Source organism: Gigantopelta aegis, chromosome 1 (assembly GCF_016097555.1).
Source record: "Gigantopelta aegis isolate Gae_Host chromosome 1, Gae_host_genome, whole genome shotgun sequence".
Lineage (NCBI taxonomy): Eukaryota > Metazoa > Mollusca > Gastropoda > Neomphalida > Peltospiridae > Gigantopelta > Gigantopelta aegis.
In genome coordinates, this window is record NC_054699.1 from 13,014,865 (window position 1) to 13,034,864 (window position 20,000).

Genomic DNA, 20,000 nt, shown 5'->3' on the forward strand with positions numbered 1-20,000 from the left:
ATATATATATATATATATATATATATAATATATATAAACTGGTAACATAATTTTTAATAATATGTTTTGTACGTTTATATTTTGACGGTAAGTCACAATCTGATTAATTGTGATTTCCTTAATCTTTGTCTGATCGGACTTCCATTCCTCGGAATCCTAGTCTGTGGGACCTGTATCCCTAGGAATTTAAGTCTGTGGGACGTGCATTCCGAGGAATGTGAGTCCGTGAAACTTTAATTCCTGGTACTCCTATTCCACAGGACTTTCAATCCTAATATTCCTAGTCCTCTGGAATTTATTTCCGACAGTTTGCTTATTACATATATATGATTCCTGAAAATCCCTGAAATAAAACTTTAAAAACTGTACTTAGTTCTAATAGTTAGTACTTATAATTAGTACTATAATGACCAGTTACTACAATATAAACATGAACATTTGACTTTTATTGATGAACAATTAAAAATTAGCATAAAAATTAATTATTACTGACTGCCTATTGGCAGTTGGGTAAAGGGTATCTGTATTATTATACCTGACCGATAGGAACACCATAAACATTCGAAACTGGGTGGAGGTGGGGGTCGGGGGCAATGAACACGTTCGGCCAAAATGAGCTGGCCTAAAATCTTCACCACGCATTTCCATAATTTTACTCATAATATTAGTTGTAATCCATGCAAAAATGCAGACTGATTTGTTTGGAATCCTATTTAGCGTCTTGGTAGTAATGCGAATATAAATATACGCTGTGTTCCAGATTCGGACATTCTCGTTTCATTCGGCCAATAAAAATCAGCATGCCTCCACACCCCTTCTCCCAAAAAGGGAACCCGAATGCCTATTAAGACCAACACTGTCTGGTGTAAAAGTGTCATGAGTAGTTAGTCTGTTTAAAAAGATCTTTGTAAATTGTGTGTTCATATTATTGACAGTATGATAATTGTTTAGGATTACTATTTTGATTTAGTCGGTGTAGTAGCCCATTTAGCTGCTAAAACCCACTCTTAGTCATTGATATTTCTATTAATTGATAAACATTAATGAAAACCATTTAACATATTGTTATCGATGGTATGGTTTGTTGGGACTAAGATATCGTAGAGGCTAGAGTCTGATATGTCATATGTTAGACCAAATTAATTTTTGAAAATGAACAAAATTGACAAAGCAGGCGCATGTTCAGTAAGCTAAGCAGGGGAGAGGTCTAGAACTGTGCTTTGAAGAGGGGTGTTTAGAACACGCCACACCACCCCCTATGTACACGCGCCTGCAACATTATTGACAAAAAGGCACAAACTTAAAATTATATAATATTCAAGATAATGCATATAACGCAAATATCACATTTTTATAGTTAAATGATGATAATAATAATAACAATACTACTACTACTAATAATAATAATAATAATAATTAGTATTATTATTATTATTATTAGTATTATTATTATTATCAAATACCAGTATATAATGTCTAACAGATAATTGTGTTGGTATATCATATGGACAAGTTATACTTATTTGCGAGTACTAATATGCTTCGACTTATTGAAAATGTGTTTGAGTTACTTTTAAATGTATAAACATTTATTAGTTGGAAAACTACGCAATTAATAAAGACCTTCGTTCTGCGCATGCAATAAGGTCAACAAAATGTGTACACACTCTTGCAAATTATATACATGAAAAATATTGCAATAAATAGAAGATATTTAAACACAGAAAGGCGCAAGTATCCTAAGTTAATTAAATAAACCAAAAAAGAAACTGTTTTTCGTTTTGTTTACATTTATAATTTAGTTTTTATGTGTACGACCGGACTTAAATTTTGATTGTCCAGGAATACAAGTCCGGCCCGAACGTGATATTATGGCAGTCAGACCAGTAAGGAACGTAAGTCCTAGGACTTGCATTCCTAGGTATATTAGACCTAAGACCTGTATTCCTAGGAGATTAAGTCCGGGCAGACAACTGTTCCTACGGACTTGCATTCCGCTTACACCGGATTGGACAGAGTATTTGTTAAGGTTCAACTAGGACCAATAAAAACTGCACGTATATAGATAGACAGATGGTAATGTAGGTAGTCAGAGATACTTAGCTGGAGACATTCATACATACACAAAGATAGATGGGCAGTCAGGCAGTCAGACAGAGAGACGGGGCGAGGCACAGATTGGTGGGGATGACAATACATCAGTCAATTGAGAACTATATTAAAAACGTTGTGCAGGGCCCTTGTTTGTAAACTGAACACGTCTTTTCAATTATTCTTGCACTTCATATTTGTCATGTCTTTGTCAATTTCAGAAAACGTTGCTCTCAATAAGGTAACCGCGCAATCGCCGGTCTGTCCTGGTTATGAAGGTGCCTCTGATTTGGCTGTAGATGGAAACACTACAACTGTATTTGGTGAAACGAAACCACACGCCTGTACGTGTTCAATGGGAAAAAATGCCACATTATGGAGTGTTGATTTAGGAAAGCCGTATTCACTTCATAACATAAGAATATTCCAGAGGTTTGAACGTAAGTGTCTGATATACTAACTACATTATTGATTTAATTTAGTATTCTTACTTATATCCAATTAATGTTCAAGCACGCTGTCCTCGACACACCTCTAAGCTGTCTGGGCTGTTTGGCCTGGATAGTACGGTAGCTATTAATGGGAAAGATGTCGGCGTGGTAGCTCGCACACTTACATACACACAGGTTCATTAACCAAAGCATAAGGGCGCTTATGTACGGTACACAAACACTATATTTTAATAGTGTTAATGATTTAAAGGGACAGCCCTGATGTTGCTGCAATTTGCAAGATGGTATCGATATACAGAGACTTTTTAACGACTGTAATTACATATCAAATATATTTTTCTGCATACAATATTAGTGGCTGCATATTAAACGTGCTTCTGATCGTTATAGTAGTTTGTGCTAGGTTAAGTTTAATTTTATTACCTGAAATATCTTTGTTTCATATGTACGGACATATGTGGGCTTCTAACAGATATTAAGACGACCAGAAACACATTGAACATACAGACAGCAAAATATATTTAATGCGTATTTTTAGACGGAAACATCTTATCATGTTTGAAACTCAAGACAGTCCCTTTAACTAACCACCAAGACGCTAATCCGAGTAGCTGAATATCCATGGCATATCATACTATTTTTATCTGTTTTTACTATTATTATTATTGTTATTGTTGTTGTTTTTATTATTGTTCTAGTGAAAGTTCAAGACAGACTTTTAGGATTCACTGTTTCTGTTGATGACGGTACTTGTTACCGGTGGCCGAATAGTTCGAATCCACCCACAGTGTTTAATATAACATATGATAAAACAGGACGCGTGGTGAAGTTCCAGGTACCACGTGAGGAATACTTTAGCCTGTGTGAAGTACAAATATTTGGTAGGTAATTCAACCAGTTCAGCGATATATAAGTTAGTGTTTGTGGTTATATACCATAACAGTCAATGTATGCACGTATGTATGTGTATGTATGTATGTATGTATGTATGTATGTATGTATGTATATATATGTCTGTCTATCTATCTATCTATCTATCTATCTGTCTATCTATCTATCTATATATCTATCTATCTATGTGTATACATACATATATATATATATACTACTCAAAAGAATTTAAGGGTCAAAAATTTATAACCAAATAAGTTTCAGAGTGTATTAGATTGATGTTGTAAACTACACCAAAAATTTAATTTATTGTTCCATATTTACAAAAAAACACAAATAAACGTCACTGTATACAAGCAAGTCACATGACATGCTGTCAAAGTTGAAGGTTGTCAAACATGGATTTTACACATTAGAACATTCGTTTAATAGTGTGTGAATCCACCCCTGGCGCGAATACACTCGACACATCGTTGCCTCATGCTGTTGATCAGACGTCTGAAGAACTCTTGGGGAATGGCCTGCCACTCTGCCATAAGAAGTTGACCCAGATCATGAAGGTTGGCCGGAGGGGCATGGCTATCCCGAACTCTCCTGCCTAATTCGTCTCAGGCGTGCTCTATTGGGGTCAAGTCAGGCGAATATGCTTGCCAATCCATCCTGGCGATACCTTGTTGTTTGAGAAAGTCCGTTACCACCCTGGCGTGGTGGGGTCTGGCATTGTCATCCTGCAGAACTGCCCCGCCGCCAATCTGCTGAAGGCCTGGGAGAACCAACGGCCGGATAATCTCATTCAGATAGCGGATTCCATTCAGATTGCCATCCACCACATAGAGGGGGGGGGGGGGGGGGTCCTGTGGTGGATAGAGATGCCGCCCCACACCATGACGCTGCCACCACCGAACCGGTGACGTTGTCTAACGTTAACGTCAGCGAAGCGCTCCCCAGGACGTCTGTAGACACGAACCCGACCGTCATTGAACTGGAGACTAAACCTGGACTCATCAGTGAACATCACTCGACCCCACTGAACATGTTGCCACCGCAGATGAAGTGTGCACCAGTGACGTCTGGCAGTTCTGTGACGTGGTAGGAGTGGTGGTCGAACAGCCTGGCGACGGCAGCGTAGATTATTGGCTCTCAGAAGATTGCGTATGGTTTGATCAGACACTCGAGTTCCAGTCGCAGTCCGCAGATTGTCACGTAATCGGCGTACAGTGGTTGTGCGTTGACGTAGAGCCATATTGGTGATGTAGCGGTCCTCTCTATTTGTAGTGCTTCGGGGTCTTCCCGAACGTGGACGATTTCAAACAGAATTCGTTGCTTGGTACCGTTGCCACAGTCGGCCAACGACACTCTGACTGACAACAAGTCTCAGAGCAACATTTCTTTGTGTATTGCCATCCTGAAGCCAAGCATTAGCCCTTCCTCGATCTTCGATAGTCAGTTGACGTCGTACCATTGTCGAGTTTGGAGTGTGCACCGTACACGAACGCAAGCTCCAATTATACGGAAATTCAGCATTGGGAACATGGAATGCACATGCAAAGCGTGCAAATGAAGCGCTTTGTGAAAAAGCAAGTTATGGGCACTTAGCAGACCTTTCGCTTTCGCCCTAATTTACGTGCAAATGTAAGCATGTTTTCGCTATTAGAACTAGTCGACAGTGTCAATGACAGTGGATTCTAATTCATTTATGGGTTGCTTAGACCCACTTTCGTCAAAATGGAACAATACCATGCGTGACATTATGGTCTAGCTAATATAACTGACATTCAGAAAATAATGTCGAAAATATCGTCTGACCCTTAAATTCTTTTGAGTAGTATATATCGTTAAAAGTGTATGTTTATCTCTACATGACAGGCTTGTTTCGTGATAGAGTTGAATTGCTCTCACTCATCAGATGTAGATTTAATTACACCGTCAACGGAAAGCTGATGACGTAATGGACTCTGTGACGTCGAGGTTACGTCACTATGCAGGTCTATAGGTGATGTGTGGTATGCGCACAGAAGGTATTTGCGTCTGTGTGGACATGCTGATATGAGTTCATTCTTGGAGTTTAGTGTGCTGGTTTCAGGTTTATACATTATGAACAGTTTTTCCTTCAGGCAGAGGTTACATCGTTTGCTCGCTGGAGAGTATGACTTTGCTTTGGATAAAAGTTTCCATTTAATGGTGTATGGGGTGAATCTATCCTTCAGTGTCCAAATGTACTGACTTAGCGCTGTTGCGTTCTTCTGTGCTGCGTTTTGAAAACTGCTCGTGTGCGCGGTATATCTCGTCTTAAATGTGTTCTCGGTCAAACCAACGTATGTTTCTTGCTTGTTGTCATCGAGTGTATTAACGGTAGCTTGATATATTACTCCTTTCTGCAAGCATTTACCCTCAAGTGGACATTCAGCTCTTCGTCTACAGTTGCATTCTCTGGAGGGAACGGCGTCTTTGTCTCTGTGTTGTTGAAGTAGAGTTTTGTTATGCGCTGAAATTATTTTTCCAACATTAGGCATGCAGCTATAGCTAATTTTAACGGTGTTTCGATTTATAATTTTGTGGAGAGGGTTGCTTTTGGGAAAGCTCTCATCGAGTAATCTGAGGAACTGGTGACCTACGTTGGTTTTCACGTTGGAGCTATATGGTGGGTTGTACCAGGTGATGTTTCTATTGCGGGTTTTTCTGCGTCTGTTGTTTTCTGCTGTTGGGGTGTATTTGAGGTTATAGTTATATCCGCTCTTGAGTAAGGCTTCCTTATATGGGCGTTTCGCTTCTTCAAAGATGCACTCATTCGAAGATATATCAGAAAGCCTTTTATTTATTGTTTTTGGTATACTGCGGATGATATTTGGAGGGTGGTTGCTCTTGTTGTGGATGTATAAAGGTGTGTTGTTTGGTTTCATATAGTGTTTGACTGAGCTCTTTTCAAGATCTAGAGTTACGTCTAAGTAATCTACAGATTTTTTGTTGGCGACTATGGTGATCTTGAGTTTATGGTTTGCAAATATTCTGCAAATATCTTTTTGGATTATCTCTATGGTTCTTGGTGACTCATTGAATGCAGCTAGGCCATCGTCGCGATATAGTCCTATATTGTTATAGTCCTATAAAGAGCCCGACAATTTCGCAAATTTCTGCTCCATCATAACTACCCATAGTTACATCAAACCGTGATTGTTTGCCTCTTTTGCACCACGCTTTGCTGTTGTTAAATATACTACCGACAAAAAATAAGGGAACGACTGATGTGAATGTAACTAGCGTTGACATGCTCTGTTACAATACAGTGGCGTTGCATCTGAACGCTTCATCTGATCAAAATGAAATTTCACATCATACATGAACGGCATGTGATGCACGTGCACACAGAAGATCACGTGTATGAGCTTATCGTGGAACTCACAATCACCGATGCAAGTGAGGTAATCACATGCGTGAAAATGGTCTCAAGACTATACCTTAATGAAGAGACGAAACGGCGAATTGTCGGTACGATAGAGGGAGGTACGTCAATATGCCAACTTGCCCGAATGTTTGGTAAATCAAAAAGTGTAATTTCTAGATTGTGGGATAAGTACCGTCAAACTGGCGGGGTTGCAACGAGACCTGGGCGTGGCAAGCCTAAAAAGACGACACCTCGACAAAATCGTACCATAACATTAATTGCTCTACGCAATAGATTCAAATCAGCTGCTGCTATCAACAGTGAATTCCGTACAATAACAGGAAGGCGAATTTCAACATCTACTGTCAAGAACAGACTTTACAAAGCCCGCCTGAAAGCGTGGCGTCCTCTGAAGGGTGTGACCCTAACAGCTCACCATAGGCGGCAACGATTACGGTGGGCTAGGCAACACCAGGGACGGACTGTGCGACAATGGCGTTACACCATGTTTACAGACGAATCGAGGTTCTACCTCAGATTCACAGATGGCAGAAAACGATGTTGGCGACGTAGCGGCGAGAGATATGCCCGGGCTACAATTCTAGACCATGATCGGTATGGGGGTGGTAGTGTCATGATGTGGGGAGGGATCACACATGACAGGCGAACAGATTTGATTATTGTTAATGGAAATTTGACTGGCCATAGATATCTGGACCAAATTTTGCGTCCTGTCGTTGTTCCAGTGGCGAGAAATATTGGCAGAAATTTAGAATTTCAAGATGACAATGCCAGACCACATTGCGCTCGGATAGTCACCGATTACCTACGACAACATGGCATACCGACAATCGACTGGCCCTCTAAGTCCCCCAATTTGTCCCCTATAGAGCACCTGTGGGACGTTCTCGGGCGGAGAGTGTACGCCAGGGACCCAGCACCCGCCAACGTGGCCCAGCTTGCAGTAGCCCTTCAGAATGAATGGCAGGCAATACCCAGTGCAACCATATGTACATTAATCAACAGTATGCCATCAAGGTGTCGAGCATGCATCGCCCAAAATGGTGGGCACACCAGATATTGATATACACGCCCCAAATTGGTTTTCCAGACGTTAATCGAAATAAAACATTCACTATCATTTCACCCGTTCCCTTATTTTTTGTCGGTAGTATAGCAGAGAATTTCTTGCTTGTAATATTATTTTCATCTCATCGCTAGAAATATCGTCGAATTTGGATGCGAACTGTAGGGCTTGTTTCACGAGAGTTTCTGTTATGGACGGATAAAAATCACATATGTCGAAACATATGAAAGAATAGTTGGATTTATTGGATATTGCTTTAAACCACTTAATCACGTCTGACGTGTTCCTCCACTGGTTTGTTCTGGTTGTGTTCAGAATCTTTCTGTTGATTCTTTCTAAGATTTGTTTGCTTATTATGCCAATTTCCGGTTTAGATGGGTTTATTAGTCTACAGGTGGGTTTATTGGAGAAGTTTGGTTTGTGGTCTTTTAACGTAATAAATGCTTCACTTTTTGCTGTTGTATCTATGCGGTCTGATAGATTTAGTTGTTCTGCAATGTGTTTGTCTTTAGTGGTTATCTCTCGTTCTGAATTCTGTGGCGCTATTTTATATGCTTTGGTTGTGTTGCTATCTAGTAGTCTGTTGTAAGTGGTGGTGTCTAGCTTGTAAAAGTTTGTGGTTTTATCGGCAGGTACGAGTAGTTTTCTGTCATGTTTTATAGTGTTTATGTCCTTAGCGAGTTTTCGTTGTAGTTGGATGCTTGATGTGTTGTTAAATTGCAGATTTTTAGCTAGTCTTACCATTTTTTCTTCGAAGTTCTTGAGTTCTGGTATAGAAGGAGGGGATTTGGTCGTGTTAAATCCGTATGTTTCTTTCTGTTGTGCATTTTCTGTAGTTATCAGGTTTCGCGATCGGTATATTTTTGGTAGATTATTCAAAGTTTACACATTCCATGGCGACTTTCAGAGTGCTGTATATATATATATATATATATATATATATATATATATATATATATATATATATATATATATATATATATATATATATATGAATATAATATACACATGCATATTGATCGTTCTATGAAAATTGGCATTACTCAAATCATTGGCATGTTTCTACATCGCAGACTATTTCAAAGGATCTATCCTAGCAACTATGTGAGCAAAACGTTGGTTATCATGGTGCTTTTCGACTAGATATATATTATTTGCTGATGATTAGTGCATCGTATACATACGTGTACAACTGTGTCCATTACACATTGCCTGACAATGGCACTGGACTGCTCTCTAATACTGAGAGAGAGAGAGAGAGAGAGAGAGAGAGAGAGAGAGAGAGAGAGAGAGAGAGAGAGAGAGAGAGAGAGAGAGAGAGAGAGAGAGAGAGAGAGGCTGGCTTCTTCGTGATATTTTTTTAATCGAATACGATTTTTATGACGAGTGGATGCAAATAAAACGTATATGAATATACATTTAAAACTACATTCCCTGGAATATTTTTATTATTCAAGCATATAGAACAGAACATCCAATTACGTTTGTGGATATAAAACGCCGCACTCCGCATTGGTTTCACTACGTTGGCTTATCCAGGTCAAAAACAAAGCCATGATTTTGAAAGTCGAACACTTTTGACGGGCTCGTACCGATCTCGGTTTTCATTGGCTTATCACAAGTATAGAACTCCCCAACAAGAGATCACGTGAGATTTCGCAATTTTAAAACACATTTCACTGTCTTGATTTAAGGGTCGTCTCATATCGCCAAACATATCTATAACGGTATGTTACAACGCCTTTCCAGGGGTCGGTGAGTCGGGGATTTGCCTTGAAGTTTTAAAAGTGGCCAGCTGTTGGCATACGCGTTACATGTAAAGGGGTGTTACTAATTACGTATCGGTCTAGGGGTAGAGGAAGAGGGTACTGTGTTCGATTTACGTAACATTTTTCAAGATTATATGTTATCTGTATTCATTACTTAGACCTAAAAAGGTGGTTTTTGGAAATGCGCGGTCAGTCTAGGATCGATCCCCATCGGCGGGTATACAAAAAAACAACAACATGGTATGTCATATCCTGGCTGTGGGATGGTACATATAAACAATCTCTTGCTAAAAAAAAAATGTAGCGGGTTTCCAAGGCGCGTGTGCAGGGATTTCAGCGCTGTTGGGGTTATAGACTGTGTTAAGCGAAGTTTATATGGGGCCATGCTCCCCAGAAATATATATTTCATTTGTGTTTAAGCTTGGGCAAGTAAGGGTTTCGACCTCCAATACCCTCCCCCTGCACATGCACCCGATTCCTCTCTAAGATTATATGTCAAAATTACCAAATGTTAGACATCCAACACCAGATGGAAGGAAGGATAGGATATGTTTTATTTAACGACGCACTCAACACATTTTATTTACGGTTGTATGGGGTCGGATGATTATTAAATCAATATGCTTTATCTTTGATGTCGTTAAACATCCCCCACCAACTTTACCCTTTCCAAACGAAATAATATTTATCTGAAATTGTCGATTTTAACACGTAGAATTAGGAAGTGAAAACGTTCATTGTCATTGTTTAGTATATTTTATTTTAAACATATATACATGATTAATGTGTTACTAGTATACAAACTAAACTTTGAAAGTTCTACTAACACTTTATAAAATATCAATTCTGAAATAAGAAGGAACTACTGTCGATAATACGTTGTCAAGATGAAACCGGTTTTAACTAAAAACTCTGGTACCGTATCCTCAACCGAACGTTCTTCGTACAGCGCAAGATTTCTCTTTTAATTTTTTTAGACGAACTCTACAATTTGAAATCAGCAAACGCACGTGATAACTGAAACTGACAACAGGCTGTCGTTTGTGCTTTGCCGAACTCTGGCGGCACAGGCGACGAATCAAACGTATACGTTTGACGATATCCGTTCATAGCGAACACACACGCCTTTTTTAAAAGTGAATTTGAGCTTGTATTTCACATTTGTACACGATGTTATAATATGGTAACCAGAGAATGTAACTTTAAGGAGTGTATGTTATTCCGTTTACGTTCTTCGGGATAATATGAACAAAATAAAAAATCATCCGCAAACTGTGAGAATCGGCGATATATACCATTTAAATAATAACAAACACAGGGAGTGTTGGTAGTGGCATTTAACGTAAGAGCAGATAATCTCTCTCACCCCTTACACTATCCCCACTGTCTAAATACAGAATCAATATTATATCGCCTGCTAAAGATACGTACTAAGAAACGCACGCGGGTGGCTTCCAAGTATTACTTTCTTACTACGCTGTGGCTGACTGGCGGAAATATGATACTCCTGAAGTTACAGAGAAATGTTTTATTTAACGACGCACTGAAGCTTACAAAGTCGAGTTTAAACGAAAACATATGTTATTATACAAATCAAGACCTTAATTTCCGATATGTTTCAAAGACAGAAAGAAATGCAGTGGGGAAAGTACATACACTTATTCGGTGGCCAGTAGGAGAAGAAAGGAATGTGCGTAACACCCCAGCCCAGTACAAACATTAATAAAGGAATGTATAGATGCCTTAATCGGTAGGGGAAGAAGGGAATGTGTAACACCCCAGCCCATTGCTTTCGAAACAAACATGATTAATAAAAGAAAGGAATGTGTAGACGCCTTAATCGGTAGGGGAAGGAGGGAATGTGTAACACCCCAACCCATTGCTTTCAAAACAAACATGAGTAATAAAAGAAAGGAATGTGTGTGTAACACCCCAGCCCATTGTTTTGAAGAAAGAACTCGTGAATTGCAACTCAACACTCCAAACTAACCTATGATCAAGGGAAATAACTGCACAGAGTACTTCCCTAGAGTAGTCCAATAGGCTATATTCAACTAGTGCAACTGGTATGTCAAGGGATGTGGTATGTGCTGTCATGTGCACACATCCCTTGCTATTATGATGTAGCAGTAGAGACTGGCATTCAATCACAAATCTAGTCATGGAGTAAAACACATAAAACAAGCGCAATGGTTTGGTTTTATCATTTTATTTCTAAATGACAAATCACAACTACACATATGTAAAGAGGACACACATTGGGTTACATCGATAGGCCTTAAGGGCGATAACTACATATATATATATATATAAAATGGACACACATTGGGTTACATTGAGAGGTCCTAAAGGGCGACATGTGAATAATATGAGTGTTCATTTATCTTCATCTTCGTCCTCCTCATCAGTATCATCACCATCGGTATCGTCGTCGTCTAGTTCGTCCAAATATTCGCTGATCCACGAACGATACTGATTTAATTTAGAACGAATCTGAGGTCTCAGATCTCTTTTCGTATTCATAGACTGTAGAATTTTTCTCGTGTTGGGACCTTTGTCACAGTTATGCATATAGGTCAGGAAGCGAGAGTACGTGTCTTTAAATAACTTCCATTGTAAAGTATTCATGTTTCTTTCGATGGCATCTTGGGACATGTTTTTTTCTTCGTAGCGTTTCCTCTTGCTTTCGATAGTCACGATTGATGTCGAATTCACGCTCGATCATCAGACGTACGCCTTCGTTTTCCAGATCGGAAGACGGCTCCTCTTCTTCATTTCCCTCCTCGCAGGTTTTCACGTTTCACTGCAAGTCACTCCCGTCTTTAAAGACCAGACCACTCGTATCGCACGACTGCATCCTCTTGACATTTTTTCAGATAGGGCTCTACCTCATCTTCTTCTTCGTCGTCACTTTCATAGGCGGGTATGCCTGGTAGAGTTCTCTTGAATGCGTTTCTTTGCATGATTTGCACGTCGAGCTCTTTCTCCGACGGTGGTTGAAACTCTTCTGAGACATTTGCCGTTACGTTCGTGCTTTTATACCATTCGGACAGTCCCGTCTCTAAACCATTATGTCGAAGGTGCCGGTGTCCGGGCGTGGTCGGTTTCAAGTCCACCAAGAGATGTCCGTAGGACCCCAGTTTAGCTTCATCAAACCGTTGCAGAAATGACGAGTGTTTCTAGGATACATCTGCTGTGCCAAGGTTATTACTTGCTGCTTGTCGATGGGACTGTGAACAGGTCGGTGACACGAGAGTCTTTTCTAGCTGTAGACATCAGGTTGTCCAACACGATTAGACTTGCTGCTTGTCGATGGGATTGTTGAACAGTGCCAGGTAATGACAGTTTCTTCTCTGTGTCGGGTCCTTGCTGTTATAGAGGCTCTGGTTGATGGCAATCACCGAGAGGTTTCTGTGGTGACTTCCTTCCGTGAACAGATCGGTGATACGAGAGTCATTTCCAGCTGCAGACATCAGGTCGTCCAACACGATGAGATTTCTGACTCTGGGATCCAAATAACGATCCTGTTCCAAATTATCGGGTATGCCTTGAATTTGTTTTACTCGACCAACCATTTTGATCGTATCATAGACAGGTTTCCATCGTTTGTAGAGCCAGATGATGCGCTGGGGAAGCGGGTGTATTTTACCGTCCATCAGCAGTTTGTATACCAAATAAGTCTTTCCACACGACATGGGTCCCGACACGATCATGGTGAAGGGATGGATTAGGAAAGCAGGAGACATAGGAGCCGGAGCCGGAGCCAGAGCTGGAGCCAGAACTACTGTTTGTTGTAGTAAAACATGTACATTTTCCCAGTGCTGTATCATGTTCCATGGTTTGGAATAGGTCTTTGCACATATGGGACATGACCTTCTATTCATGATATTCACAGTATCGGGAACATACTGACTCATGGTGTTAACTCTTCAACGTCTCGACGTGAACTGTCGATGTTGAAACTGCCACATCCCTTGTATAGTCTTCTCAGAAATGTGTGTGCCATTTTTTACTCATGCCAGTCTGCTCTCGTCGTTTCTGTTCCACGCCACTCTGTTCTCGTTTGCATTTCTGCGCAGCTTTGGCTTGCTCTACCACCTGTTGCGTGGGCGATATCATGACGACTTTCGGTGCCGAGGGCTTGCTCTGTTCCTCTTTTTCTTTATTCCACGTGGGATCGTAGCGTTCTAGACATCGATCCACATTATACATCATCTGACTTTTCCCACCACGCTGCACTGGAAAATAAGGTTGAAGTTTGCCTTGGGCTTGTAACTTGTAAAAACGGGTCCACTTGTCCACGTCGGGAACGTACAACTTGTACTGATCTGACATGTTACTTCTCTGAAGGTTCTACTTCAAATGACGATGTTATCCACTACCCCTTTATTTATACCCTCTACAATTTCGCGCATGCGCACAAAGATGTAGTTTGAATTTTGTGTGGTACGTATGACCCATCCCCCCATTCCAAAGCATAGCTCGTGCACGGCTCAGGGCCACTCTCGGGGTCACTCTCAGGGCCACATGACCACACTCAGGGTCACAGGGCTACACTCAGGGCCACACGCAGGGCCACAGGACCACATTCAGGGCCGCACTCAGAGCCACACGCAAGGCCACATGACCACACTCAGGGTCACACGCAGGGCCACAGGACAAAAGTCAGGGCCACACACAGGGCCACACTCAGAGCCACACACAAGTCCCCCCCCCCCCCCCACACACACACACGGAGTCACTCTTACATTAATGTAGCAGTCGGTATTTTGTGCGTGAAGCTAGGTTCAACAAAGTTCACAACAGCAGCTACGGGTTAGGGCATCATCTTTTATTCGTGTAAACATAAGACAAAACACACCCTGCAAGGATTAAAAACACAAACGATAACACTATGGTAAAAACAATACAAATATATCCCTGTCGAGGTAAAACAAACATTCAGGCATATATTAATGAAATACATTTTCAAATCATAGAAAACCGTCATTAAGCATTAATTATCATTCTGATGATTATGAATCATCATCCTCTGTATCCTAAATACTGTCATCACGATTATTAATCATGTTAACATACATATATATATATATATATATATATATATATATATATATATATATATATATATATATATATATATATATAACCAATTCGTGACCACCAATTATAATCATCGAGTATAGCAAAGGGGAGATAATTTATAGTAAATAAGGTTATTTAAATGATTATAATTATTATTTGATGTAATAAAGAGATATACTTAGCTTTATCATTAATGAATTTACGAAAGAAAGGATATAAATTACAAGAGTATATTTAAAATTACAAATATATATATAAGTATTAGACTTAACCTGTAGCTTAACATACCATATGAATTACACGTAGGCATTGTGTTGATATATTCGATAACAACTGGGGAAACCTGCATAAAAATAAATTCATAATATCAGTTGTTTAGTATATGGTTTCCATATATCTATTATACATTCAGAAATAAAACATTTAAACTAATTCATTCCAAAACCAATGTGTTGGTGTAGTTCGTCATAAAAAAACAGTTGATTAAACGTAGCTAAATTATTAACTCAGATAAGCTAACAATTAAAACAGAAACTTCACTTAAATCAAAAAATATATAGTTTTGACAGCAGAAAACAAAGATGGCTGACATTCATTATGTTACGCCCTGTAATCCATAATATTTAAAATGCAGATTTATTATTAAATATTATATGTTAAATTATTCATTAATCATTATCAGGAATAGAAAATTAGGCATTTACTATTATTATTTAAGTTTATCTTCTATAACAAATTAATACTAACCTTTAAATTAAACTTCTACTATTTCTCTCTGATCTGAACTTGTTTCTACAAATACTAAATAATTCTGTCCTGTCTGGTCAGTCCAAAGAAAGCATGCAGATACAGGTGAGCGTTAATTAGCCAATGGGAGAGAAAGAGACAAGGGTCAAAGTTTAAAGATAGCTTGGGTGTTTGTATTGTAGCTATGGCTACCAAAAGAACTCACACTGACTGCACTGATGTGGTCACGCGTGGTTGACCAGCATACACGAACACAGCACAGGTACAGGACAATACTAGAAAAAGGTGATAAAATGTTAATTATAGTGATATGTTGTTCAACCTGTAGTTGTTACAGCCTGAAAATAAACATTAATGAAATACATACTAAATACCATACTTAAAGGTACATACTCCTCTAAGAACCTGAAATTAAACATTAGCTAAATAAAACCTATATTCTTAAAATACACGTGTACTACATTAATAAGAAACAAAACGTGTTATTCACATGTTTATTTTACAAAACCAAAAGTAGCACACACGTGTTTAATGTCTGAACATTGATAAATGTAGGGACTTCTCGGGAACAGTCTGTAATGTTCCATCACTGGATCGTCCATCTTCAGCCATCCGTAGGTGGGTAGTCCAGAACAGTAACAGACGACTGCATCGTGGTCTCCCATGTAGAATAAACCTGCCTTGGCGAGTTCCCTCGGTATGTGACTCATCTGGAGGGGCCACCGACCAAATGTGTAGAGTCGACTGTAGAATCCTCTCATTTCGGGGCGATGGCAGAACAAGTAATGTCTCGAAAGGCCATTCCATTCGTCATCGGCGTTGTAGGCATCATCATCGTAGGGAGCCGAGTCTGTTTTATATTATCGAGCAGAGTTCTTCGTCCACGGGTTCACGGGTATCCATGGGTTCTTCATCCATGATTTCATTTGGTTCACGAGCAGCGTCCGTTTGATCCGTGAAATGTTCTTCTGGTTTGGTAGCCACTCTTTTGCATTTGATCGTGTGTCTTTCGCAACATTTCCATACCAAGACATCGTCACCGCTGCTACAACTGTTGTTACTGCTGCTGTCCATTCTCGAATATACCGATGCCATCTCTGGAGCGCACGTCTTCACTCTACAACGGTCGACTGAAGAATGACGAACAGTTCTAAATCTAAGGTTTATATACACAATGTCTGAGCATGTCCAAACACGTCCTGGGTTTTTCCCGTGACGTCACCGAGCATGTCTGGACACGTATAATATTTCGGGTTGCATTCCGAACACTCTATGGCACCCGTCAGATTCTGATGATCTTGGTGACACGGTATGACGTCTCTCAGTTCCGGCACAAAGTCGTAGATAGTGTCAAAGCATTTCTGGAGCTCTTTCCACTGTTCGGTAGTCAGTCGAACGCCGCGACGAGAGGGTTTCAGTTCTTGATCACAATACCACCACTGACGAATATCCACGCCGGCATAACTACGTTCGAAGTAGACGTTTCCCATTTGAAGGTGGCTTGTTCCAACCACTATTTCATCGTCAGAGAAACGCCTTTCTTGGTGGGAAAATGTTTTCCACGGTTCTCGTTGAACTGATGAACGTGAATGGCAATGTCCCTCTTCAACAGTTTGGCCACGATATAGACGTTATCGTCAAGGTCTAGTTTGCATCTCGTTTCGTTTTCTTCGTTTTTGACAAGGCCCTCTGTAGTGGTTTTGTTATATCTCGATGCCATTTTCTTCTTTCCAAGTACAGCACAGTCAGACAAAGGAACGTAAGTATCATTCATCAACGGTATACGTCTTCTCTCTAGCAGTGTCGCTGAGCGAATGGCAAACGCCCTGAATTTGGGTATTTTATAGGCCCCACGGTAGCATCCCCACGCTATCTCGAGGTAAAGACGTGTCTGAACACGTTCTGGGATGACGCATGGTGTTCCCACGCCATGACCATATATGAGCACGTTTCGAACGCCTTGGAATTTTCCACTCCCCGTTGACTCAAATCTGGTTGACACACAGGTCAAAACGATTAAACCCATCTTGCTATCTGATTAACGACTTCCGCCCCATCTGTTTAGACCCCCGACGGTCAACACACTCATAAAACCCACGCTATCTTGCCATCTGATAGCCATTAACGACTTCCTCGCCATCTGTTTCCTGTACATCAAAGGAACAGCTGTCACAGTCAGATAAACACCCCATCATTCGACACAACTCTATGGGTCATTAATGACTTCCGCACCATCTGTTTCCTGTACATCAAAGGACCACCGACAGTTAACACACCCATCAATCTGGTCGACATCCGGTGTTTCCTCACAAGTCATTAACCCAGTTAGGTCTAAGTACTCGAAGTAGGTCAAGGTTAGCGTCCTCGTGACGTCACGCCCCACGCTTAGAGGTCAGCCAATCAGAAGAGGCCACGCCCAGGTCACTTGACCTAGCTCATTTGCATACACGAGGCTCAAGTGCCATCCCTACTACTGCTTAAATAGTTTTGGTGTTGGACATTGATACAAATAAAAAATGCCAACTTAAAAAAAAATCAATGCAACATTATATTAAAAGCATATGAGGGAACTGTGATTAACTAATATTTCTTTGTTTTCATAACCAAGAAATATGTTTGAAACAGATGAGCTAATGTACTACTCTGATTAACCCTTTGTGTTCTATCGGCACTTTAGTTTTGGTGTCGGGTGGAAATTCTAATTTGTTGTCAGATGGAAATAAAGTGTCACGTTATACCACACACACACACACACACACACACACACACACACACACACACACACACACACATATATATATATATATATATATATATATATATATATATATATATATATATATATTAAAGTGCTTTCGTCATCGTCATACTTCATTGAGAATGGCAGTCGTAATTCATAAAGAAGCATTCCTGACTTTATAAACATTTAAACATGTACCCTGCTAACAAGGCTTTTATTGGGTAAAACTGAACATTAATTACATGTTGTTGCTTAGAATATAATGTTTGTACCTCTTGTGTTTCTGGTATTCCTAATTTTTATAGTAATTTGAACAGAATGTGTGTTTACATGTTTAACATTTCTGAAGGCACAATCGTATTTGCGCTGCTAATTTTAATTTTATGTTTCTGGTGTTGACCACTTTTGAAATATGCTCGCGTATGTATGTCTTTGCTGCTGAATGTGGTTTTACGATTAACAGTCTGATAGTTTTGTATATATGCATGTGCGTGCATGCGTGCGTGTGTGTGTGTGCACGTGCGTTTGTCTGAGGTTTGGTTGTTTTGGTTGTGACTACATATCTCTAAAAGTTTAAACAGTTTACCATAAGAACTTAATTAGTTTGTTTTCGTCTTTGTAGGAACAATGGGGGTGGTAGGGGTCCCATTCAGGATGCAAATATTCGGATTTCTTTTTTGTCATACTCTATATATAGGGAATAATTGTTTACTGTCTTAAGATATCGGCTTTATCCTGCGAAGGTTAGAATGGCGAATGCAGCTCGGCAAAGCCTCGCTGCATTCGCCATTCAACCTGAGCAGGATAATGCTGATATCTTGAGATAGTAGCCAGTTATTTATTTTATCCTGCAATCCTACAGGAATATTCAGAAACTCATTATTTATTCCAGTTGTGTGTATGCAAATCGAGTATTGTCAACCTAGCAAAGCTTTTGCCGTATGACGTCATGCAAGATGCATGACGTCATTATTTGTAAGACGTTAGCTACATTCTGTCACATTAAAAAAGCGTTTCTAAACTCTAATTCATAAATAAATATACAAGTTTTGTATTGTTATCGCAAAACTAAACGTTATTTTTATTTACTGCACTTCAACAAATGATTTAACAAGTATGTTTATTGAAAATCTACTCTGAAATACTCGAGTCGAGTCGGGCTCATGTCACATGACCTATATGTTTGGTCAGTGACAACAAATATAGATATTTATCTGGTCATCATATCTTGCCAATGCATACAGTGATTGCTGGATAAAAAGACATATATATGGCCTGTGTCCCCACTAGATATTGTACCCACTACAGATATCCTGCGTGGTACTTAAGCTGGATACTGTGTCGGTCTAGCATTGAGATATGTGGTTATTGTAAAGGAGTTGTATGTGACACACGAACTGGATATGGTCATTGTCAAACTGTACCGACATATAATATAGTGTTACCTTACACATTGACATAATACACTCCATTCATAGCTATTCGGGAGGATTTTCAGATATGAAATGTGTAATTCACCTTGGATTGATAAGCCGACGTTTTGAACTAGCAAGCAAGATATTTGTTGTTAGTTCTTCGTTTTTCTACCATGTTATCCTACATTATATGACGCTGCTGCTATGACATTGTGTTTCGTTTCATTACAGCTTGTGCAAATGATTTTTGGGGTCAGGCTTGCACTAACAAATGTGGCCACTGTACTGAATCTCCGTGTGACCAACAGACTGGAAGCTGTATGTGCCAATCCGGATGGGCT

At 39.8% G+C, this 20,000-nt stretch overlaps 1 protein-coding gene across 2 annotated transcripts in view; it reads left to right on the top strand.

The window, feature by feature from the left end:
* LOC121370770 (protein draper-like) overlaps positions 1–20,000 on the top strand; it is a 35,574-nt gene that overhangs the window by 4,677 nt on the left and 10,897 nt on the right. For both annotated transcript variants that reach the window (XM_041496227.1, XM_041496235.1), the window contains exons 2-4: positions 2,313–2,531; positions 3,242–3,424; positions 19,891–20,000. The exon at positions 19,891–20,000 is cut by the window's right edge and continues 16 nt beyond it. In XM_041496227.1, coding sequence (XP_041352161.1) covers positions 2,313–2,531; positions 3,242–3,424; positions 19,891–20,000 — 512 coding nt within the window. The remainder of the gene's footprint in view (positions 1–2,312; positions 2,532–3,241; positions 3,425–19,890) is intronic.